Below are 27,084 nucleotides of genomic sequence, written 5' to 3' on the forward strand. Positions count from 1 at the left end.
TTTTTATAAAGAACAAATTTCTGCAGGCAACAGAATTAAATACAAAGCAATACACCTGTATTTTAGGTTTACAAGTATCGGGTTACTACTGTAAAATTATTACAAGCGCTTTACGATGGATAAAATAAGTGAATGCATATAAAATATGGATCTAGCTATTAGTTGCTATTTTCCACCGACTCTGCATCGTGTACAGGGGCTGTATTTCATGTATATAAGTACAGGGTTACTAGTATGAAACCATGACAAGAGTACTATTAAAACTCGTATCATCACACCTCTTTTCACTTCCCTTACTTGCGTGCAGTCACAATCGCTGACGCGTCTGCTCCCTAAGGACGCACCCCCCCCCCCCAACAGCTCCGCCCTGCTCTACCTTGCTTAGATAACACTTTTGCTTTTTAGTGTCCACCTAGCAAAGGTTGGTGCTTTTTTTTTAACTGTATAAGCTACACATTCGGAATAGATGTTTTCCTTATACGCAAATCGTAAAAGAATTGTAATTTTTCAGTTACTTCTGGCGACCCCCCTGAATTTCATCTAAGCCAAGTGATATTTTTCCATGTCGCCCAGAGGAAATGTATTAGGGGAGAATAAGAAAATTTGTGAAAGAATTGCGATCTTTCAACAATTCCTTCTACCGATGTGCCACAAATAAACCTGTACGATAAATTCTTCAATTCACCCGGTTTCATAAAATTGGTCCGGCAACAGCCTACAGCATTTAACCCCAATACGTAAACACAAAATACTGATGTGCTACTGTGTAAGTATCCCGAGTGCAGAAATTAATTCCTTATTAACATATTTTGCCACACAGACTATTTAATTTAACCTCTTAATTTTGCAAAATGTGCTGTGCACAAACTTGCAAGTTAAAGCTATAAAACTTCTGTAACAAACTCTTGCGTACATCGAAGAGGGCTGCTATTTACTTTTTGTGTTATGCAGTATTCAGAACAGTTCAAAACCTACGTGTGAGATTTTGGAAGGATTAGTGTGAACCGAATTTCAGTTTTCAAACAATGAGACATTAGCCCTTTTCAGTTTCAAGGTACAGAATTTTCTGTTACTAAATTACAACTAACATACGTACCTTCCCGCCATATCTTCATAAAAACAAATGTTTTCTGCTTCCGGAAAAAGCTTTGCCAATGCAATTTCGGATATTCCACGAGATCGCAGGTAAAAATAAACTTGCTCAATCTTTTAAATTTATGGCAGGGGTTCTCAAACTCTGCGATAATGCGGACCTCCTGTTAATTCGGAAAGTGATCTGCGGACATCCTTGCAATGCTATCTGAAATTTCATATGGTATGAAAAAAATATTTTAATTAAATTGACAAGAAAAATAATCAATAAGTAATTTATTCTAATGATATATGATTGTTTACTAATGAATGAAATTTCAATTAAAAATAGAGGGCCTTATGCAGAGTTATCGTGAGGGTTGATTAGTGATATACTAATGAGTTCTACTAACATATGTTTCCTTCAGTAGTCAGGCTTTTAGTATGATGCTAATCATACGTCAAAACGACTCTGCATATGGCGGGGAGGGTCTTATACAAAGTCGTTTTGACGTATGATTAAAGTCATACTAAAGGCCTGACTACTGAAAGAAACATATGTTAGTCGAACTCTTTAGTATGGCACTAATCACATGTCAGAACAACTCCACATAAGACCCAGAGTAACTTTCAAGACTGAAAATCAATTTCTTTTTCTTTTCTTTTTTTTATTTTTAGGTTAAAGGAAAACCACTTCTTAATTTTTAAAAAATGTCTTCAAATGTGGGGTCACTAATGTGAGAAATGAATTCTTTGTGTTTTTCTATAATTGCATTGAAATCTGGAATAAGTTTTGTCCATCAATATTAGATCCGATTCCACATTAAGACGATTTCGCTTTAAGGTTATTTACTGCAAACAGCAGAAAAGATCTACTCACATAAGTAAGTGGTAGCGAAAGGCATCAAATGGTGCAATGCCTTTTTAGATAACTCTTTATACTTACAATGCACACGCAATCAAAAGCTACAAATTTCATTTTCTTTGAAAATGATTTTTCCGTGATGTATCGCAGAATAGTTTCAATAGCTGTTCTTATTCTGTGTTAAAGATACTCGTACCGGTACCTTTTAAGTCATGGATTTCTACATTAGTGAAAGTATTTTAAATCCAGCCATTGGGGATGGGGAAATGTTCTCGAAAACTTGCAGCTAATGGTCTCAAGGGTTCTATGAGTGTTTCGTGCATTTCGGAAGAGAGTTTTTCATCTGAAGAATCAATGAAATCCTTGAGCACTGGAAATTATGAATAGTTTTTTTTTTTTTTTTTTTTTTGTACTGGTACTGCTCACAGCTGCAATTTTTTAATCTTAAAATAGTTCTTGGATAACAGCTATGAGTTACATTTTATTACAACATTTTTCAATTTTTGGGCGTCGCCGATCCTCTAAGGCTAGTTTTAGACGGAAGCATTTCTCGTAGCAAAAATCGTATCATCGATATCCTACCGTGTAAAGTAGCAAATGCTATAGCATTTCCCATGCCATGGCATATTCTATGGCATTTCTTATCGATAGAACCTGCTCTATTTCGTAGCATTTTCCCTAGCATTTCTGGTCCGATTGCAGCGCCGTGGTGTGTTAAAAAGAAGCAAAAGATTTTGTCAAATATCCATGCTCTTTGTTTTGTGTGGGAAATTCAATTGTAGTAAAGAAAAATGAGTTAGAGCAGGGTTACTCTTATTATGTTGATTAAAAAATATGAGGAACATCCTTGTTTGTACAAAGTTAAAAGCGTGCAGTTTCACTATACGGATCCACACAGAAATTCATTTAAAAAATCTTTCTCATTTCATTTATTGTACCTTCAGCAATCATTTTTGAGGTGTGCTCTTGCATTCTCCGGTGCAGATTCACTTTAACAGGTCTGCTGCAAGACAGCTGACAACGTGTAGTTTTATTATACGGATCCATAGTATAAGTGGTAGTAGGAGTAGGAGTAAGTAGTAGTAGGTGTAGTAGTAGTAAGAGTAATAGCAGTAGGGGTTTCACCATGGGGTTAATTCCGTAACACTCTTTACAAAATGTTTCAGTCGTAATGTTAAGAGCTATGCTGAATATTGCAGAATATAAACGCATATTTTGTGTTGTCTTGACGCCAAAAACCCGTAAGGAACAACATCCTAAACAAAAACTAAATCATCATCATCACAGATATTATCTCATTATTGAAAGGTCATTTGCCTCAAATGAGAAGCCTCCATGCTCCACGGTCTCATGTTAACATCTTCGTCAAGGTTTTAGTCACAGACAAGGGATATATCCTTTGTCTGTGATTTTAGTCAACCTCTAGAGACGGTGTGATGAAAGTGAATGTATAATGCAGTTTGTAAATTGCGCCCTCCAGGCGCAGAAACTACACTATCAACGTCAAAGAATGTGTGTGTGTGAAAATGTTTGAAAACTGGTATGTACATAAGTTTAACATATTTATGTCGAGTAACCTAGGATCAGTGAATTTCTGCCAAAATGACGGACTAATATGTCAAGTGAGAATTACAGACATAGCTTCTGCTTTGACTTGATTGTAAGTATCGGATTTACCTGTGGAATTGCTGGATGAGATGATATTGAAATTATTCTTTTTTTAAAAAAAAATGGAATTGTACATAACATCATTCTTAAGAATGGCCATAGCATATCTTCCATGTCCAATTTGTAATGGAGTGTTTATTATTTACATGGTACTGACAAAGCTCATTTCTTCCACAGTGATTTTGACAACTAGAAATCGACTGCTATATACCAAGCGTATCAAACATAGCTTAGTTGTGTCTTGCTCAGGCACGTAAATCAGGATGTTCGAAAAAAAGTGTGGAACACCCAGGATCTCAATATGCTGAGGAACTTCAGATGACGGAAATATTTAAAGAAGTACTTTCTCAACAAAGTGATATGCAGATGTGAATTCTTTCTATACTCCATCGCCTCTGAGAAGCCCCCCGCCCAAGTGATCTGACTAGATGTGATGTCTCCTCATAATGATGAAGTTGCATTTCCGGTTATACTTAAACCTCATGGTGATGCATCCCATACGTCCCCAGGTTCTCCTGCGTCATCGACTGGAGTAAAGTGCCCTGACATCTCTCGTCCCAGCTAAGAATTATCTTCGGCAGTACAATCTACCGAAACAACCGAAGTGTTCTTCGCCTTCCCAACGAGTAAACAAAGTGAATAGTAACTTCTGCATGAAACCCCTGCCACTAGGTAAGAAACGGAAGTCGAATTTCAATGTTTCCTTTCCCTTTAGTGATGCGAGTGAAATAGGAACAAAAGCATTCAGTTATGATTTAGATGCTTACTCCGTTGCATTTATTGAACAAGTACAGACAGTATTATCGGTGCGATAGAGATACAATCACGACACTTGTCTGTTTAATTTAGCTATCAGACAATATACTTCGTAACGAGTGTCACTATACACTTTGTGTCCCGATATGTTGATCGGCCTTGCATTTTATTCAACTCGGAGATTTGTCTTTGTTTACTTTTCTCTGCTGTACCAGTGTTACTTTCCCACCAGCAATATGTCTATTCCTAATGCCCGGTCATTTTGTATACTCAATTTGAATGGGATTTCGAAGTTCTCTAAGCAATGTTTATTGCAGCATTTTGATGCCAATTATCTTCTGATCAAAAGAAACTGAATTTAACAAGTTTTCCTTTTTATTGTCTTTAATATTATTATTAATCAAGATGAACACCAACGAAAGAATGTTATTTTGTACAAGAAAGATATAAAAATGCACAATATAGTCTGTTTACCTTCTGGTGGAGCTATTTGCTGCCGCTCCGATGGGTTCACTATTATAAACATATATTCCTCATCGGGGACTCAAAATTGATGAGTCAGGAAACAATTTTATAATGAAGATATAGTACCATTGTTACCTGTTTCCGTGGTAAACTTATCACGGTAGAAAGTTGGAATGCGGAGGAATCACCCTTAGGCACATCTGGACACTATATGTCATGTATGACTATGCAAAATCTTATCTCACAGCTTCACATATGCGATATTTGATTATTATGCCATGCAGACCGCAAGTAAACGTACCGCTCAGCGAGGGTACAATCACTCGTAGATCGATTCTATATATATCACAAGTTTCTAGGAACAAAATTAAGACTCTGAAATGCATATCGTAATTTTTTCTGGTCACGCATCCATCTCAGCTAACCACAAGTTTCCACAGCCTGTATGGTTGGACACTCATATTGGAAAATACCACCTAGATTTTTAATTTCGTCCTGATATTAAAAGTTTGTTTCTTCATGTGACAATATTGATGTACACGACAATAGTATTACCGCAGCATTAGTCAGCGATGAATAATTTACGGAAAAAGCAAAATTCGCTAATTTTCGCTGACAGACTCATGAAACAAAGACCGCTCTTCTTCATACCTGGGAGTATTATTACAAAATCCTGCATGAAATATGGTCTAAACCAAACACGCCCGAAAAATTTTATCTCATACAACACGTCAACGTAAAACAATAATTGAAGTCAAATATCAACACAGCAGTGCATATCTCGGTGAAAAACTGGAGAAAAAACAACTTCTATCATTATGTGCGTACTCTACACCATAATGCCTCGAAATGTATAGACTATCTTTATGTCGATAAAGAACAAACCCTGCACGATTTTGATGACATTCAAAATAAATTTGTTCAATATTATCAGCGAATGTATGAGACACTCCAGGAGACGTTGGCCGTTATATACAGCTTTAGAGATTTTACTTTACCTCATGCTTCTTCCGACGCCTTGAATTTTCTCATGCATATCTTTTCGGTTGAAGAGTTGACGAGTGTTCTGAAGAAGTTGTCACCAAATATTGGAATTTCTCTGTCTTGGCGAGGATTTAAATAACTTTTTCATATGAAATAAGTACTTTTTTGTCTTCTTCTTATTTACCAATTTTTTGGTTAATCATCTTAGTATTTTTCGACAATGGCAACTTCTAATCATAAACACTCCCCTTCCAGTTGGTGCTGCAAGAAATTAACAGGAAGTTGAATGTTTACCTTAGCATAAAACATTGAGTAAAATAAAGTTGAGTGATTGTTAAATTAAGACGTCCATAACGGTATTAATACTATATTGTGGGCAAAATTAATTGTTAAAATTAAACATAAAATATATTTTGCTGATTTTATGTATTAAGATTTTTTACGTTAGCTAAATATAATAAGAGAAATTGTATAGATATTTTACATTATATCCAATATGGTAAACCTTTATTATTTATTTATTTATTTATTCGTGCGTACGGTTTTTATAGTTTAGAAAAATACATATGAGTGCCCTGGTCTTTACTACGCTTCCACTTGAAACGTATGCTTTCATATAATCTGCCTTTTGTTGTACTTGCAAGCGATGCTTTATACCCTTCGCAAAGCATCATAACATCACTGGCCATTCGTTGGCTATTGACTTGTTTTGTAAAACGTTTGCGTGAAGCTTAAATGGAACACTGAATGCAAGCTTGCCCATGTAACTTCGTTACTGGAATCCAGCTTGCAGCATGCTTGCACGTTTTCTGATCGAGGTGGATGCAAGCTGGGCCGACTTGCAATTCAGGTTTACTGCAAGTGCTTTGCAAGTTGTCTATGCTACTAGGGGAAATGTGACTCTAATGGACCTGGAGCAGATGATGGGTCTCCGTCATCAAACACTGAAACATTTATATCCTCTGTACTTGAGGTTTGATTAATTTCTTCTAGAGCTAACTTTACAAGCGAATACGTCTTCTCTCAGCTGTAGAACGACTCAACATGCGCGTTAAATACCAGCCGCTTCAGACAACATTTGCCTTAACAACAGAGGTAAAGAGAAGTAACTACAGCTTTAAAGGAAGCTGATTGGCTAATTTCACTTCCTTCCATATACCATTGTACGGTTTACTCTAAATTGTATTTACTGCCGTTTACCGTTGTATTACTAAGAAACAACAGTAGATACTTCCTCTTTCATGTCGTATATCTCGTTTGATAGGCATGATAGGGCAAAAATGATAACCAGGACATGAACAAGCTTAAAATAATTTATATAGTACAAAATATGAAAATGGCGCGATATGTAGTTACTTCCTTTTACCTTTGGACGGTCGTTTTTATACTCACGTGTTCAAGTTGGATAAAGCGATGCTATTTATTCGCAGTAACTCTGTTCACATTTGTTGACATTCACTTTTATTCTTTCAGAGAATTCTATTACGGATTGTTCTAAGCATTTATTTGATTCTTCTAATATATCTAATCTTTCGTCTAATTTTGCCGACTGTCGTTGTAAAATAACCTGTAGTTGCTCAATGAACGCTGACTGTCTTGTGGATTGTGCCATTTTCATTTTAAGATCCTAATAAACAAATCTCTAAATGTAAACAAGTAATTCCTAAAAGGAATTTGCTTTAACAAGCTTCAGCGAAAATAGTCTCATTTCCAATACATTCTAAGATACTTTAAGTAAAAACAAGTGACTGCTAAATTCGTCTAATTTTTCTAGCAAATCTAAAATTGCAAATATTTTAATATTTATTTCATGTTATCAACCTTTAATAACATCAAACATTAGACTTAACAAATGAAGGTGTATTTGTATTTAGTAAGTTTGTGTGCATATGTTGACCACGATCAGTTGATTTCTTAAAGTTAAAAAAATCGCGAAAGTGAACTTTTCCTTACATTTACAAAGGAACTAATTTACATTATTCTACGGTATTTTATTTTTACTTCTAGTTTAATCTATTCTTTTGGCTCTTTTTACTACTTTTACGTCGTTCAGCGGTTGTTATAGGAATCAGCTGTTGTATGTTTACATAGTACATGAATCAAATCAATTGATTGGTTGGGAATTAATGGGGATGTCAGCGGCGTCCCCATTAACCCCCAATAAGCGTGTCCGGAAGTTATCAAAATTACTAACTTACTTGAAAACACTTAGAAATTACTAAATCAACGAATATGTTTTGTTCTGTTAACTGTATTTTGTCGCTGGCACGATCGCCAAACCACTCATACCGCACAGTGATTGGTGTGCTGCACGGAAAGTCTTCATGGTAATAACCAACCTAATTTACTCCATGGGAAACATCACCCATCCTATCTTCGTGGTCTCATTTCAAATTGGGCATATTTGCTTCCCTTGTTTCCAGAACAAGCCAGAAAAACATGCATTTTGTACGACATACTCAGACAATAGGACAACAAATCAGAAACTCTTACTATTATCATGCACCATCCAGAACACAAATGGATCGCGATCTGGGCGAATTTTGAACTATTCTCTCTTCATAAGTGAAGTGAAAAGTATATGATACTGTTATTCATAATATGATCCTCACTAATGAATGTTTATACCAGGGGCGGATCCAGGGGGGAAGATCGGGGCGATCGCCCGCCAGAATAAGAGGAAACTTTCTTGTTTTATATATATAAACAAGATCCATCCCAGAGTTTGGAGCACTTAAAAGTAGCATTATGACAACCCACCGCCCCCCAAAAGTCGGTCCTGGATCCCCCCTGTATTATACTTTATTCATAGCAGTACTACTGAACCATGTACCATGTATGGAGAACAGGATACATTCATCCACTTTCTGATTGGTTGGCATTCTCCTGCCGCAAACCCAAACAACATTTTACTCCAAAACTTTTTCTTTTTCTCTGAATCTCAGTTGTTTCCGCCAACTCGTAAGACCATAGCTTCTTAGTATAAGTCACTTCTATTTGCTTTACATCAGACCTCATTCCACAGTAATCGAATACTTTGAAAAAATTAAATGAAATCTTTAAGTTTTACGTCGCATGGTTATGCCGGTTAGGCTAAAGGAGACGGTGATTATGAGAAATGAATGAAATGGTGGAATGAAGAAAGTGGGAGGAAACGGGAGAACCCCGAGAAAACCCACGAGCACGGTGTTTGTCCACCACAAAGTCCACACGGCGCGAGCTGGGATCGAACCAGGGACCCCAAGCACTGGAGGTGAACGCTCTACCACTGAGCCACCGCGCCCCCGTCGAATACTTTGATTATTTGCAACATTTTCAGTAGAATCTTAGACGTCGGGTGGAGGAACACAAACATTTCGCAAACTTATTACATGTAACATTTGATTAGTGAAGACTTTTCTTTTGTCTTATAAACTCTTTTTGTGTTGATCTCCCTCTATCTTAATAGTGTAGGATTAAAACTACAATGTTCTCAATCAGTATAATCTTTATGTATACTTCTCATGTATACATTACAGATTCATATTTATTTACTAGCTTAACATATATGATTCTTACGTAGTGGTGTACCATGGACATTGTACTGAACAATAAAAAATGTTAAGACAGCCGACTATGAAACTGAAGGATAATAGCATGAATCCACTCAAATTATTGTTTCATCTTTTGTTTTCATTATTCTTCATAGGGTAAACGGGTTAATATTTTATTCTAAAGTAAGAAAGAAAAACATTGTCGTTGATATAATTTTGATGATGAAAATTAAGTTTGTATGATCAAGAAAAGAAAATCGTTTCTTTAAGACAGGAGTGAGGAACCTGCAGTCTTAAGGCCGCTGGACGACCTGACAGTCATAAAGAGCACCCTTTTATGGATATGTTGTGAAAATGCTAAATTATATAAGGAATATTAAATATACGATGACGAATCATAAAGTAAGTTACAGAATCTCGCAGCGAGAGCACGCTGTATGTCGTGACTGTGACCAATGCGGGACAAGCAACAGTAAGATCCGTCCGAGAGGAAGGTTTGTGTGGTCTCCTGTCGTGCTGTGTGTGCAGAGTGGGTTAGGTTCAATGGCGTGTCAACTGGATGTTCACTCCAAATTGGAGGTGCGTACAACGATCAGATTTCTATGGGCTAAACGACACGGACATCTATCGTGATATCACTGCTATATATGGTGATCGCCCAGATATCGTAAAATGGTGTAAGCAATTTGAGGCCGGACGCACGGATCTCACGGACGAATATCGCGAAGACAGGCCCACAACGTCCAGTACCATTGCAATTCATGACCGCGTGGATGGGATTATTAGAGAGAATCAGTGCATGACACTACAAGGAATTACAAGCCTACTGAACATTTCGTATGGCAATGTGTTCTCCATTGTTCACGAACACCTTCGTTTTCCTAAACTGTGTCAAGGATTGGTCTCACGTCTGCTCACCGATGTTTACAAGGGACAACGTTTCCAATTATCACTGGGATTTTTGCAATTGTGTTTGTGGAGGGCAACAAGTTTCTTCGGCGAACCATCACAAGGGATAAAAAGTGGGTCCACCACTTCACCCCCGAGTCAAAGAGAACATCGATGGAACGAGTGCACACCACATCCCCACCGCGAAAGACGGTCAAGGCACGACTTTCAGCAGGAAAGGTCATGGCGACAGTGTTCTTTGACATTGAGGGCAATGTTTCTTTTAGACCTGTTTTTTGGGGGGAGCACTGCCCCCGGAGCTCTGAGAGTGCCCCTGGATCAGACCAAAATAATACATCTATAATATAATAAATAGAGTGGTATCAGTAGTGCCCCCGGAATACTAAGTGTGCCGCCCGAAACATTGTTTCTGAAAGAAACATTGATTGAGGGCATGATGCACGTGGAATTTATGCCGTAAGGCACGACAATCAGCGCGGTTTCGTATTGTCAAACGTTGCACCGGTTGCGTAAGGCAATTAAAGAAAAGCGGCGGGAAAACTTAAGCGCATGTGTGATTTTGTTGCACCATAACGCAACATCTCACACAGCCCGCCAAACGTCTGAACTGCTGCAACGATTCAAGTGGGAGGTATGGCAACATCCTCCATACAGTCCGGACTTAGCGCCATGTGATTATCATGTGTTCGTTAAGCTGAAAAAAGATCTTGGTGGACGACGATTCCGAAACGATGATGAGGTGAAAGCAACTGTCTCCAGGTGGTTATATAGTGCTGGAGTAATTTCTATGCATCTGTAATCGAAAAGTTGGTTGACCGTTACGAGAAGTGTTTACAGTCTCTTGGTGACTATGTGAAAAAGTAAGTACAGTGTATGTTATCATAGCCATGTTGCTAATGTGTAGGTGGTTTCATAAATGACCATAACTTGGAAGTGTAACTTACTTTTTGATTCATCCTCGAACTTCTGCAAAAACTAAATGGATTATAAATTTTAGTACTTTAAATTTTTAATATTTTATAGAATTAAACATTTTCATGTAAATAACAAATGAACTCTAGTAACGTAAAATAACTACAAAAATTACGTACTGGTATGTTTAAAACTATCGTATGCGGCCTTCTTGGGAAATGGAAATTGTCCATTTGACCATTAAAACAAAATAGGCTACGCATTCCTGATTTAGGTCATAAAAGTAAGGGAGCCTACACAATTATCGCCCGAAAAGGGGCCGCGGCGGCTCAGTGGTAGAGCGTTCCCCTCTGGTGCTTGGGGTCTTGGATTCGATCCCAGCCCCCACCAAGTGAACTTTGTGGTGGACAAACACCGTGTGCGTGGGTTTTCTCGGGGTTCTCCCGTTTCCTCCCACTTTCTTCATTCCACCATTTCATTCACTACTCATCATCACCGACTCCTTTAGCCTAACTGGCATAACCGTGGGACGTAAAACTCAAAGATTTCATTTCAATTTTATCGCCCGAAAACAATGTGAAATAAAGCTATTGAAGTTTTTTATAGGATATCGTGCAAAACATCCATTCTCAGAAGCAAAGTCATGCCATGTGTGCGTGGTACCGTACTCAAAACTTGACATTAGCTCAGCGGGTTGGAATTGTGGGTAATGCGTCACAAGGCCAGAGCAGAATGCACTTTAAATCCCCAGAACACTTGGTTATGACTGACGAATAGTTCAAAAATATTTAGAATTGAATGAACCAAATCTTCATTCAGATCTGTTATACTTGGAGCAATAACTACAGCTCAGCGTGAAGCGCGATGGAAGACGTCAGGAATAATCCAATGCATCATCCGTCTTACGAAACAAGGTTATAGAATACGACTGTTCCTACGAAACCATGCACTGGTGCAAATCCCGGGGGATTGAGGGGGATATGTCCCGCCCAATCGTGGAAATGGGGGGACTGTCTCCCCCAATAATCTGATTTGAAATGTGTTTTTGGGAAGAAATGTAATGATTTGTGTCCGATTACCACAAAGGAAAGTGAGGTGAGATTGATGTCCCCCTAGAATAAGCCTCAAATCTGCCCGCCTTCCAAGAAAACTCTGAGTTGAATTCAGTTGATTTTGAGCTGAAATCCCTTTTAGCAGCAAGGCTATATGAGACGGGACCTACTGATTAACGTGGAATCCGAACCACATGAGTTCCTGCTGGGAATCGAACCAGCGTCTCCCACACCAAAGGCGCGCGCGCTAACCGCTTAGCCACGAAGGAGCTCAAGACAACTCTGCTCTCTTGATTCTCCATAGCATTGTTTTTTCAACTTCATAAATAACTTGAACATCGCTTTAAAAAAATAGGGGAACGATCTTACCCGTCTCCTCCAATGTTGAAGACAGATTTGTGCTGCTGAATCCATGCGACAAATACCAAAGCCAGACTAACTGTCAAGTATATGCTATGTTCTTACTAATAATCAGAAATGTAGACATAATATATTCCTAAAGTATTAACTAAAATTAGTAAAAATACAAAATCTGAGCAGCAGACATTAAAAAATGAGAAGAGATAAGCGAAGTGATCTGATGGAGAGACGTGGTTTTTCTTTATATGTATGTTGATGAATGTGGATTCATGATAGAAGGATAGAAGGAAAGCGAGGAGTAGGAAGGAGAACATTTATGATTTGAAAAATAGAAGAAAATATGAGAATTAAAAGAGGAAGCTAAAGATCGAGAAAAGTAGTATAAACATTTGAATTTCAAAACCTTAAAAAAAAAAAAAGTCTCTGAACATGTCAACAGGCAGAATACTTAACCCTACAACCACACCGTGCTTTTATTAGGACATGTATCACACCGTGGGGTCATATAAAACCCCAGTCTGGAGAGTCGTTTTATTAGACTAGATACGGTTATGTTATGTTAGATTAGATAATATTAGGTTAGGTTAACTTAGGGTAGATAATGTGTGGTTTGTTAGATTATATTTGTTTATGTAGGTTATGTATATATGTGTATATATGTATATATATATATATATGTGTATATATATATATATATATATATATATATATATGTTAGATTATATCTATATGTATTAGATTAGGTTAAGTAAGGTTAAATGAGGTGAGGTTAGGTTAGGTTTATTAGGTTATATAATCTTATACATTTCACGTATCACATTTTATATATGTTGACAAAATTCGTTTCTTTACCGATTATCCAATTAGTCTAAAATACACGAGTTCTACATTATAACAATAGTAAGAATGGAATTGTAAGCTGTGAATCTCTTCTCTCTTTTCCAACATATGGTTTTGCTGCACACATATACGATGTTTTGGCGTCACACATCATAATAACTTTTATCCCATATTTATCGGGCTTGCTGGGAATGTACATTTTCAAAGGGTATCTACCCAATAATTGTTCATCTATCGTGACATATTCTGAAGGAGTATAATATTCAGAGCAGTGACGTACAAAGATATCCCACACTTCACGGATGGCAGCGAATTTGTCTACAGATTTCCTTTGGTCCCTTGTAGCTTTATCGTCAAAGGGCAAGCAGTTTATGAGAAATTCAAATCTATTTCTTGACATAGTGCTCCTAAATGCAGGTGGACCAAACGCTTCAGACCACATATCACTTACTGTCAGGTGAGAATTTTTTAGAACACCGGCTAGATAAAGCAAACCAAATAAGACACACAATTCAATTTTGTCAATGGGGATAGATAACTCTGATCTGATTTGAAGACACATTTTTGTCTTTCTATTTCTTCATTGCTAAAAATTACAATTGTGCTCAAAATGTCATCTGGAAAAAACAGTAGCCAAATGTCCTTTGCATCGGTTCTTTGTTTCGCTTCCTTCTTGGGCCCTGGGAGATGAATAACAATGTTTTTTCTCAACGTTCTAGTGGATTTTTGGTGGAAGGGTTTAGTGTACCACTTACTGCCAATCTTCCCATAAATGACTTTACGTCGTAACAAGTGGACAACATCATCGTTATCAACATCAGCTTCAAATTCATCCTCCGATTGATCATCCTGCTCCTCATTATCCTCATTTTCACTTAACAGTTCATCAGCATCAAACAGATCATCTGATTCTTCTAAAATGCGTACAATATCTTCCTGGTTAGAAAACTTCCTTGATGCCGCCATTCGTAAAAAAATCGCCCACTAGAAAATGATTTGTATATGACTATTCAAAACAAACTATGTTTCATTAATCACACCGTGGGGTCATATATGACCCGAGCACTCAAAATAACACAGAACTTTCCGCAACAACACAACAATGCAACTTGCAGTGTTAACAGCATGCTCCGAACTGAAGCTAGACGAAGTGTTGTGTTTCCCTCTCACAACGGCGCTGGCGCAGAACGCATTTTATATACACTGGGGTCGCCGGTGACCCCACGGTGTGATTGTAGGGTTAATAATAATAGTAATATTTTGATGTGAAAGTATAATTGCATTAAATAACACAATAGAATCTGAATATCTAAATTGCAAATAACGAGGTTTGTTGGGAATAATTCGCTACTGGGTCTTTGTTTCCTCTCGTTTGGAATGCACTGTTGCCAAACTTAATATTTTAAGAGACTTTAATAAAGCTCACGCGCGTAAATAAATTTTGAAGTTCAAATTAAGAAGTTTGCATATATTCATTTAGGTTGCCATCCAAATTCATGTACGATGACGAACTGAACGCTATGAGGATACCATTACTTGTTTCCTCTCCTTTGGAATGCACTGTTGCCAAACTTAATATTTTAAGAGGCTTTAATAAAGCTTACGCGCGTAAATCAATTTTGAAGTTTATATTAAGAACTTTGCATATATTCATTTACGTTGCCATCCAAATTCATGTACGATGACGAACTGAACGCTATGAGGATACCAGTGGCGGCCGGTGGATTGTGGTTTCGGGTGCTGCAGTACGAGCGATAAGAGACAGAAGATATAAAGTTGACTCATTGACTAATCAGCATAACTTTAGATGCAAATGCTATGTGACATGTTAAATTAAATAAAATTCTGTTTTTAAAAAATAAAACATGCAGAACATTTTATCCGATTAATCACCTTAATTAATTAGTAAGTTCATTCTCCTCTCTTTGATTGGAGCAAATCTGTCTAATACATGCTGGTTGAACTCTGGTATTCTTATTGTCAGGTCTTTTTCGATGGAAAGCATAACCAATGGTGATAACCTTTCTTGGGACATTCAATTCCTTGAAAGTGTCAATTCTTTCTCATGTGGAAAAAAACTTTTCGTCTTTTGCTGACGCCATAGGGTACTGTTAATATTAATTTCAAAGCTTTGTAGATTTACTAAATATTTTTTCTAGATTATTGCGAACGATTCATTCTAGCAAACTCAGTCTTTGACAGTGATCCGAATTCCTCTTCAGCGTTGACTGACGAGAGTTCGTAGTACAGATTAGTGTTATAAAAAAATGTACATTGATCACACTTTATTCACAGTTTATCCAGGAAAATTTAAAATAAATTGAGGAAATGTATCTGGTGCAAACAACACTACTGCATAAGATATCCTAATTTAAACTGGATTTTTTTTCGAACACTCTCCTGAATTGCCCTTTGCTTGTTTTGTCTAAGTCTTAATTGCAAATTTTTCCTCAGTTGAAAGCTGGTAAATGTTTTTTGTAGGTTATTTACAGAAGCCATGGTATACAATTCATTCAGAATTTGTAGGTTATTTACAGAATTAAAGCACACACAATAAAATTAAACCTAATAATTAAAAACCAAAACAGCTGACACAAAATAGGTACTGGTATAAGAATTCCGAATATCACATATTCATACATCAACACACACACATGTGCGTAAAAGAAAAACTACATTCCAAATCATCCGTCTTGCTTGTTACGCAATGTACAATGAACACAATATACTTCCACATGAGGCGAAACAATGCCTACCAATGTAATATTATCTGGAAAGGAAACCTCGAAAGCCGCCAGATGAAGGATCAGCATGTAACAGAAGCCAAAAAAATCAAAGAACATCAAAACAAACAGCACTGCCAGTTCTACACCCAGAAATGTTAACTGGGAGGAGTCCAAAGTATTTGAGGGAGGTTCAGTACGTCTACATAATATGGAACCTGTCTCATACTACACCCGAAAAGACGATAAGTAATTGTTACTTACTGTCACCTATATTTCTGGAAGAAATGATAGAACGATTATTTTTATAAGAAAAGAAGAGTACATGATGAGGCGTAAAATAAAATATTTAGCCTACACCAATCGTTTCTGTGTTAAGAAAAGTATAGTTTATTAAGAAAGTCTACAAATGTTAGTCAAGTTTCGAAGAATCCGGTGGACCCCCTCGTGGCTACGCCCCTGAGCATTGCTAACTAGTCCTAAATTCAATGTGGCATTCCCCATCATACAGTTTTATGTGGAAATTACCAAGAGTATAAAATATACTTATTTTATAAAAGAAATATGTTTATACTAAAATACTATCCACAGAGGGGGGGGGGGCGATTCTACATACTGACTTATTAATATTTGATTCACAAATTACTGTAGAAGAAGCCTTCATTATCAATATAAGCTAAGAATTAACTTGTAAATGTGGGTCTACTTTCATTTGTTTTCTCCTCTACTAAATATTTTCTTTCTTATTTTGTAATTTTGCAATCACTTTTTTAAATTGTCATTATATTGATTTGCTTCAGTATGGTCCCGTAATTGAAAAATATGAATGCATAAAAACAAATTCCATTTGTTAATTGCTAGTGAAAGAAAATTCAGAAATCTTATTTAGCGTGAAAAACATTCTCGTTCACTGGAAATCGTGCTGTGTTGCAGAAGCACTGCAACGACCAGTCCCTTTAACTTCTGAGATAGGGGAAAGGAGACTTAACATTTGCTCCAATTGCCGCGCTGAAGGAATCTGGTCGTTGTATGCTCGCTGCAACACAATATAAATTAGAGACTCTGTGACGGATTATTTTTCGCTTTTTAAAACGGATTAACGGAACGGACAGTTACAGAAGTAAAAAATATGTTATTTAAAGTGTATATATGCAAGTATTAAAAAGTATTTTTCTGTTCTTTACTACTATTGATGATAATATTTTTTTCTTGAAATACTTTGGTCGTTGCGCAACACTGCAACACTAACATTAGCCGCCACTGGGGTCTACTTTCATTTGTTTTCTCCTCTACTAGATACTTTCTTTCTTATTTTGTAATTTTGCAATCACCTTTTTTAATTGCCATTATATTGATTTGCTTCAGTATGGTCCCGTAATTGAAAAATATGAATGCATAAAAACAAATTCCATTTGTTAATTGCTAGTGAAAGAAAATTCAGAAATCTTATTTAACGTGAAAAACCTTCTCGTTCACTGGAAATCGTGCTGTGTTGCAGAAGCACTGCAACGACCAGTCCCTTTAACTTCTGAGATAGGGGAAAGGAGACTTAACATTTGCTCCAATTCCCGCGCTGAAGGAATCTGGTCGTTGCATGCTCGCTGCAACACAATGTAAATTAGAGACTCTGTGACGGATTATTTTTCGCTTTTTAAAATGGATTAACGGAACGGACAGTTACAGAAGTAAAAAATATGTTATTTAAAGTGTATATATGCAAGTATTAAAAAGTATTTTCTCTGTTCTTTACTACTATTGATAATAATATTTTTTTCTTGAAATACTTTGGTCGTTGCGCAACGCTGCAACACTAACATTAGCCGCCACTGGAGGATACTATTACAAGTGAGAACTATATGTTTAGTAAAATTAGACCAGAGGTCGGTTAAAATAGGGAGAAAGAATGTGAATATTCTGATAGTTGTAAGTATAAAAATAGGAGTAATCAGAAGTGAATGAGTTACCTTACAACTTTCATTTCGGAATATAGCTAACAAACCAAAATTACATGAAAGGACAAGAATCAGTGGAGTTTGACAGTATAGGCTACTCAAACTTTCTATCATTAATTATGGTTTGGTCGGAAGCATTCCCGGCACGGGCCGGCAGATATGGTCCAGTTAGTTTGGGGGATCAAAATGTGATTGAGGAGCAAATTCGCCTTCACCCCCGATACCTCGGACCCTGGTCACTGATATGGACTTAAATGTTTATTTTCGATATCTTGTTCAAGGGAGGGTTTAAAACTTGAACCCATCTCTTACGTGTGCCACTGCATATAAGTATAGAATTGTACGTTCAGCTTTGTAAGAGAGAGAGAGAGAGAGAGAAAGAACGAAGAAAGCCTCCGTGAGATGGAAACTTTTTGAATAAATAATCTTATTCCGTGGGAATTTTCCTTCAAATTAACATCACTACATGCAATTCGTTAGTAATTAACTGCTAAAATAGTCGAAACTGGTCGAAGTATTCGATCTTCTTTTACTCGCGCTCGCGCACAGATTACTTTCATACAGTATAACTGTGGAGTGTGCTCGCGCAGATCATTTATGGTTTCTCTACCGCTGTTCGTGATTAGCGTTGACTAAGAAGGATGGGAGTAATGTGATGTGTAGTACTAGTTTTGTATATAGTATTATATATCAAGAAATCAGGAATTTTTGAGTGGATGAGGCAATGTTAACGTTTTAAAACTATAAATGTATGGCTTAAGATGAAGATAATAGGACTTCCGCTTGTATTATTATTTTAGAGGACGTGCTTCTAGCTTTTTGTGACAAGTTATTTTCTAGTATATCTCGCAAAATGGATATGAACTATTTATCAGAGGAACATCTGGCGGGATTTGAACATTATAAGGTATGTTCTTATAATTTCTAAGTTAATAGAAATATCTACACAAAATTTATTGCGTTTGAAATCCGGTCCAGTTTCGTTTGTTAGATTTACCAGGAAAGTAGAGTGTGAGTCATTTCTGTGCAGACACGATATTTATTTGCAGTGCAAAGCAATTTGTAACCCTTACACTTATTTTTGACGCGGCAGAATTCGAGGTGAAAAAACTCGACAACTCGTTCATACTAGGCGATTGTTTATTTTTGACCTTCGTTTGTGTTAACATTATTGTTTCTCTGTTTTTATTCGCATTTATTCTCGTAAAGTCAAATCACATTTAAATTGATACACTTTTATTGTAAAGTGGACGGTAACAATCAAGATAAGATGTATCAGGTTTCTTGGATAACTTATAATTTATGCATTCCACGTATATGTACAGTAAGTATTACCGGTAGCGAAGAATATCAAAAATCAAAATTCAGGTGAACTTTACAATGCGCATTTCAGTTGAATCCTTATTCAGATGAGAAGAATTTTAATATAATGGGTCCAAACTTATATAACCCTAGGCTAACCCTGCCCTGATCTACAATATCTGTTCAAAGCGATCCTACTTATCGATGCTTAGCTGGTGTATTGTAAAGTTTACACCAAAAATCTCATCTTCCATAAGAAAATAATTGCTGTCAAGCATGAAGGTGTCCTACTTCTTTATGTTCAGCTGTTATCAGTCTTTTCAAGTGTTCAAAGTGTCAAGTTTACTATTGATAGAAAGGCAAATATAGAAAAACCCAAAGTAGGGTAAAATAGAGTACCGGTAGGTACTGTTTTACGTATGGCATAGCACATTTTGGATTTACAGGTAAAATTCACTACTTTACATGAAAAGATATATTTATAAAGGACAAATTCTGCAGGGTGTAGAATGAAATACAAGGTAGTACACCTGTAGAGTTACTACTATAAAAATCATTACAAGTACATTATGACGGGTAAAATAAGTGAGTGCATATGAAAGCTGCCTATTTTCCACTGCAGTGCATTCCTGCGAGTGTAACCTGTATGAAATCATGGCAAGTGCTATTGGAACTTGTATCATTGCCAAAACCGACTTGCTTTCACTACCCTCGTTATGCGTTAACCCACCGTCACTGATGCGCCTGCTCCGTTTAGAAGCATCACTTTGCGGATGGCATTTAATATCTTCCGCAACTCGTTACGTGGCTCCATAACCGAGTACTTGTTTTTGTCGGTTAATTGTGATAAAGGTAGATAACAAGGAGCTCTGTGGGGTTTCTAACTTCCTTCTCTCGCTGCCGCTTGCTCGGCTATATTTTGTGTATTAAGTAACGCTGAAAATCTTCTATGTGCAAGATTGGGGGAGAGACCCACTTCGTTACCGCATGCCACCCCCGCAGCTTCGCCCTGCCCTAACTCGCTTACATAGCATTCGTACGTTTTAGTGGCCACCTAATACAGGTTAGTTCCTGTTTTATGCACTGTAGTTTTTATGCCATACATCTCGACGCCGTATTTATACGAAAATCTTGAAACAGTTGTGACTTTTGGTCAATTACTGTTGATGGCCTCCTGAATTTTATCTGCCAAGTGAAGTATTTTCATGTCACTGAGCACAAGTCATTTAGGAGACAATAAGAAGGAAATTAGTGAAAGACTTGTGTGTTTTCAAGCATTATTTCGAGTGATGTGCCGAAAGTAAATCTGCACGTGCCCGCGTTTTAATTAAATTTTTCCGTGGTGCTCGCCTTACAATCTTCAGCGCCTTAACCCAGTGCTACTAGCTTTTTTTTCTCAATATCACACGTTCAGGATTCTTCAGTTTTCTCTGGATCACGAAACGAATCCACACGTACAACCCAGTGAAGGTGGATAGCAGCGTTTGCAGTTTGAATCGAATTTTGTACAGAAAACGCAAATATTATTCAGTCCTAAAGGTATCAAGAAATGCAATAGTGCTCATAAAAGAAGACTTTTCAGTTTAATGCGAGTCGATTTTATCAAAAATGCAGGGTATAAGTAATGTATCTACTGGTATACCTATTCTCAATTTTCACCTCCCCCCGCCAAGTGAACTTTGTGGTGGACAAACCGCGTGCGTGCGTTTTCTCGGGGTTCTCCCGTTTCCTCCCACTTTTTTCATTCCACCATTTCATTCATTTCTCATAATCACCGTCTCCTTTAGCCTGACCGGCATAAGCGTGGGACGTAAAACTCAAAGATTTCATTTCATTTTCAATTTTCACCTCAAAGATATGGGAAATTTTCAATCACATCTTAATTAAAAGAGAAAAGAAAAGTTAAGAGTACCTCACCTCTTAACCGCAGGGGTGCGGACCTCAGGTAATAAAGTAGAAATTACTTCAATATAATCGTACTTCCCTCCATAGGAAACACTTGCTCACGTTAATACGTTTTCTGGGCCGCTCCCTTAGGCTGCCACGTTTACCAGCGATTACGAGACAGTTCACTGCCATACATGCCTTGAAGAGTAATCGAAAATCAGCAATGATAGCAATTGGGAGGTTTTTTTTCAGAAAATGTATTCGAAATAGTGATGAAAGCTGATCTTTTTTAAATTGTCTGGAATTAGGTTGTCGAAGTGTAACGGTATATCTTAAGAGTGTTCTTCAGGTTTGCCAGTACTTTCTCAGTTCAAGATATTGCACAAAGCAAGCAATTTTGATCTTGACTTATCAACACCCAGACCACACTGCTATAGCTATTATTAAGTATTCTGTCTTTCGGCAGGTCGTGGGTCTAGTTTTTTTTTTTTTTTTTTTTTTTTTTTTAAATAGAAGATTTGAGCCTGGACATTTCTTCCATCTTCAGTTTCCTCTTTTAACTCCCAATATTTTCTTCTATTTTTCAAATCTTCCATCAGTTGTGTTCTTCCTCCCCTCCCTTTCCTTCTATGACGGTATGAAGAAGACAGTTTCTCCGCACGATGTGTCCAATCCAATTGGCCTTTGTACAATCCGCGGCAAAAAACCTGCAACATGAGCATATAAGTTTATTGTGAAATCACGAAGTCTTTTGCTCTAAAATAAGTGTGCACAGGAGGAGGCCGAGGTTTATCCTGGCGTGATTCGTTCCACTTAGACATTATGTTCATTCCCTGTGCTGTTAGGCGTAGTTTCACAATAAACTTACATTATGATGTTGCAGGTTTTTTGCCGCGGATTGTACAAAGGATGCTGACTAAAAGCGTTCTCTCCTATCCGTTTTAAAACATCTTCGTTTGTTACTCTCTCCCTGTTAGTTTTGTCTTCTCCATCTTCCCCGAACACCACATTTCGAAATTCTCTAAATATTTCTTCTCTAACTTCCGTAATGTCCAAGTCTTTGAATCATACTGTCCAATGCTCCAGGTATAGCACTTGACCAACTTCTTCCTTAGTTTAATATTAAATCTGCTAGTTACGATTGATCTTCTATTAAATGCTTCTTGACTTAATCTCTTTGTTGCAGTAAGCGTCTTTCATCAAGAACGTGAAATAGCTAGAAACGTGAGATTTGAAAAATAAAAAATTCTGTTGTCACGGAGGCAAGGTATAAGTTTTTTTTTTTTTTTTTAAAGCACTTATCCTAACGGATGGGATTCAACTTCCTTACCAAGAATAGAGTATTTCACGAATCCCCGAAGTTAAAAAGGTGAAACTCGATATATAAACCTGTCATTAAAAATAGATAAACAATTCCTTCAGAGTTTTCGAAAAATTTCGCATTTAAAGTCGGATAAAGGGGGCATTTCCTGTGATACTCTAATTTATAAAATGGAGAGAGTAAGGATTCGCTTCAAAATTTGCGGTATGACATTTAATATATAAACTCTCATGTAAGTTCATCACCGTGACTCTGGAACTATTGCTTAAATAATTAATACGGTACAAGAAGATAATAAAGAAAAGCAGAATAGAAGGGGGAAGAAGAAAAGCAAGGAGAAAATAGGAAAAGGAAGAGAAGAGTAAATGGTACGGAATAGAGTATTGGAGGAAAGACAGAGATAGTGATCTTATTAAGGTTGGTGTAAAGGGACAAGTTTTCCTAATAGATGTCACTACAGTCTTCGTATCTCTCTCATGTGTTTTTTTACGTTTCACAAAAATTTACAATTTCTCTTACAAATTTCAGCGTAGAGACTTCAAATTTTTGGAGAAGAAACTTCATAAGTTATCGAATGCAACAATCCGTCCCGATTTCTAATTTTGAATCTTCTTCATAATTCAGAGTTATATTGTTAAAGGTTTGGATATCCCTTTCAACAATGAAGAAAACTCTAAATAAAAAATCGGCATGGATTGTTGTCTTCGATAGGTTATGAAGTTCCTTCTCGAAAAATTTGTAATCTCTAGGTTAAAAAATGTAAGAAAAATCGTGAATTTTCGGGAAAGGTAATATATATATACGAAGATTGTAGTGACATCTATCGGCAAAACTTGTCAGTTTAAAAACTTTAAGAAAAGGCAAATTTTTACTTTGACTCCAACTGTGACTTCAACCGATTCATGAATCATTCCTAAACTGCTCCCGGAACCGGATCACATGAATCGATTACAATTACTAACACAGTGAAAGTAATGTACGATGTTAAGAATTATACTATAAGTACAAGGGCCACAATGTTACTATACGATGTTAAGAATTATACTATAAGTACAAGGGCCACAATGTTACTAAACATCAATTCAGGTGAAGCGGTGACTATGAATTTTGAGATCTAAATGGGGGGCTACCGCCCCCCAAACCCCCCGCTCAAGTACCATAAAAACATCCAAAATAATAATAAATAATCATACCACTGCTATAAAGCTAAGATAATTAGGGAAAAATTAAAAAAAAAACACTCGTCTCTAATCATAAATCAGTGCATGACAAAAAAAAAAAATTACATCTCAACAAGACAATAGGACAAGCAGCAGCAAACCAAATACTTTGCCTAATACTCAAATGGAAAACAAATCAAGAATAAAAATAATATGAATTAAAAAAAGAAAACACTCACCATTTCGCCATAGCAGAACACTCATAAATAATGAACTCATAACTGCTGATTCCACACACGAAAAAATAAGATACCAAGAACACATGCACAATACTCAACATTACTGAAAAATGTTCCTTTTCGCACACACGTCGTTTTATTAAACCGAGCACACTTGCTATTATTACAAACAAGAAACCAATAAACGTCCACTTTTACAATACGTCGAAAATATCTTCACTTTAGACCACAACTATGATAGGTTTTCTCTAACTCAATTCAACCAATTCAATTACGCGCTTCTCCCATGCCACAAACAGCAGCATACACATACATGCACACAGAACATGTGACTACTAACCAACTACCATATGACTACACAGACACCTAGTGGGAAAAATATGAACTAAGACGTCACCAAAGGCACACAACATTCTAACAAGTGATTCACGCACAAACAGTTCCAGGAAGTAACTGAACCTATAAGAACCGATTAAAGTCACAGTTGGAGTCAAAGTAAAGACTTACCCGAAGATTGTAGTGACATCTATCGGCAAAACTTGTCAGTTTAAAAACTTTAAGAAAAGGTGGTGTGAACATATTACAGAAAAGAAGGATGGAGAGATGAAAGAGTAGTGTATGAAGTGAAGTGTAGAAATTGTTAATATGATATACATTGGAGAAACAGGGAAAAAGCTTTACAGAAGGAATAAAACAAGACTTAAAAGAATGAATAACGCTATATACAAACGTGTCAAAGAAACAAGACAAGACATAGACAAGACAAGAAACATGATATAGATTGGGAAGGGTACAAGATTTAGAAAAAGAGAATAAAACAATAATAAGAAAATGGAAAGAAGCGCGAAGGATTAAGAGAGAAAGAAGAGAAAGATTAATGGACTGGACAAATGGACTTCAAATACATGAATTGTGGGATAGATTGTTACAACGAATGAAAGAATAAAAATCACGGATATGAAAAATTATTAAGAGTGCAATGAAAATAAAACTATATGGTAGAACATTGAATTGAGAGGGACTTCAAAATTAACTGATATTTGGAATAATTTGTTAATAATAATTAAAGATAAAAGTGAAAGTAATAATGATATAAAAAAGTTATACTAAAAGTTTAAAATTAAACAGTTAAATTATAACAATACGAGATTGTTACATATTAAAAATTTAAAGTTATAAAATGAAACAAATAAAATTATACAACAGTAATAAAGTAATGTTATGAAGATATTTCTGCCAGTTAACAACTGATGAAGATAACGTTAAGTTATTGAAACTCTTACTACTTCTATTAATTTTAATAAATAAGTAAATACTCTGATCAGAAATATACACTCACTTAAAAACAAGAATACGAGTTTAGAGTTTTTCTCCTAAAGAGAAAAAGGGAGCAATTATTTCAATATTCAGTTTTGTGATTTTATATTCACCAACTATCCGATACGAGAATTAGCTGCAGTTGAAGGTATCAAATTTGGTTTATAAACTTTTAATTGAAATAAGAAATCTTCACGTCAGTGTTTTCGACAGTTCGTTTCTAAATGAACAGTGGGCCAGTTTCTGTAATATTCAAGCCACTTCTACAGTATTCGTGTTTTGGGGCCGCCGTGGAGCATGGTATATGTGTGGTTTCTGGTTCGATGCCAGCTTCCGCCAAATAGGTCTGTGGTGAACAAACACCGTGCGCATATGTTTTCTCGAGGTTCTTTTGTTTCTTCCCAGTTCCTTCCAAAGATGGAATGGGTCAGTGGGTCGTAGATCATTAAGACGCGACCTACCGACCCACTCTGCTCAGTGCATTGTAGACAGCAACTTCTGAACACTGGTGAATTTATCCCTGTTTTACTTTCAAGGCCTCCGTTTTTCTTTCTTTTTCATTTGTTTGTATTTACTTACCTGAGATGAGTATATGTAAGTTAAAAAAGAACTTCAGGCACTTTTGGATATTAATATTTGTAATTGTAAAAAGGCAATAGGACGTAGTACTTGGATTTCGAGAGACAGTAGAATTTTACACTATTTTTTCCACTTTATGTTGGTCTACTTTACCTTGATTTGAGACTTTCAAATTTCATCCTATTTTCTACTGAAAAGTATCTGTAATTCAACACGGAAATAATTATATATGATAATTAAATTGAAATTCATCGTAATATGGCCCATAACAAATACTTTAAAAAATTTATATCGTAAAGGTAAGATCCACCGGTATCTAACAAAGCGGTGCTTGAGCGATTGACCGTAGAAATTCAAACTCCGATGAGTGATAATTTCATAACCTTGTTTTATTACAAGTGTAAACTCTTTAGTCAGTGGAGAAGAGGGCGTGGATCATGGGTCAGAGTTGATGACGGTGGGTTTTGCTGAGTGGTAGGTGAGAATAGATTATGGTGGGTCATAGTGGGTCTATGGGTCATGGGTCAAGTTTTCATTGACCTATGTCGTCTCTAGAATGCTCTGTTACTAAGAAACCGTTCTTCCGTACTAACTTCGATCTTTTTTTTTAGGGTTAATCAGAATTTCCTTACAGTGTTATGGTGGACATTCTTTTGAAATTAGCTTCAAAGTTAACCTAAATGGAATATGATCAAAACATTTTTCAGTTGTAAAAAAATTTATATAATCAGAATGTAAATAAGACGTAGTTGGAATTGCGGGAGACGTTTTAAAGTTGTTGAAAGAAAATTAAAAGTTCTTCATTAAATCAGGATATAGAAACGTTTTTGAGTGGGTGGAGTGCAAGTATATTGTCAAACCGATTCCTTACCTCGGTATATTGAAATTTCGTTCGTTTGTTCTACCGAACAAACACTCGTTTTGGAGATTCATTCTCAATATCTTCGATTTAATCCTTTCACAACATTTTTTTTTACCATGCCAAGTTTTTTTTTAAAAGAGGTACCAATTAAAAATATCAGTGACGTTTACATTACTTTATATAATTTCGTGTAAGTGGCTTCCTGAAGCGATAAATAAAAAAAAAAAAAAAAAAAAAAAAAAAATAGAAGATAAATGCCTTACATCAATGAGCTGTCGTAGATAAGGAAATTGATCGTCGCGTGGTGTGATATCTGAAATCCTGTTA

At 36.4% G+C, this 27,084-nt stretch overlaps 2 protein-coding genes across 6 annotated transcripts in view; one reads left to right on the top strand and one right to left on the bottom strand.

Annotated features, from left to right (window-relative positions):
* The window catches only part of LOC145670000 (sister chromatid cohesion protein DCC1), a 48,857-nt gene extending 47,612 nt beyond the window's left edge, over positions 1–1,245 (bottom strand). The window contains exon 1 of one of the 4 annotated variants that reach the window (XM_081738351.1): positions 1,097–1,245. In XM_081738351.1, the coding sequence (XP_081594477.1) occupies positions 1,097–1,107 (11 nt within the window). In that variant the 5' untranslated portion in view covers positions 1,108–1,245. Of the gene's footprint in view, positions 1–835 lie in introns of all 4 variants that reach the window. The other 3 variants (XM_081738347.1, XM_081738356.1, XM_081738342.1) reach the window with 3 other exon arrangements.
* Positions 1,246–18,648: 17,403 nt separating this feature from the next.
* Positions 18,649–27,084, top strand: part of LOC145670018 (ethanolaminephosphotransferase 1-like) — a 131,431-nt gene continuing 122,995 nt past the window's right edge. For both annotated transcript variants that reach the window (XM_081738363.1, XM_081738369.1), the window contains exon 1: positions 18,649–18,997. In XM_081738363.1, coding sequence (XP_081594489.1) covers positions 18,944–18,997 — 54 coding nt within the window. In that variant the 5' untranslated portion in view covers positions 18,649–18,943. The remainder of the gene's footprint in view (positions 18,998–27,084) is intronic.

The sequence above is a fragment of the Thermobia domestica genome, chromosome 2 (assembly GCF_964235325.1).
Source record: "Thermobia domestica chromosome 2, izTheDome1.hap1.1, whole genome shotgun sequence".
In the NCBI taxonomy this organism is placed as follows: domain Eukaryota; kingdom Metazoa; phylum Arthropoda; class Insecta; order Zygentoma; family Lepismatidae; genus Thermobia; species Thermobia domestica.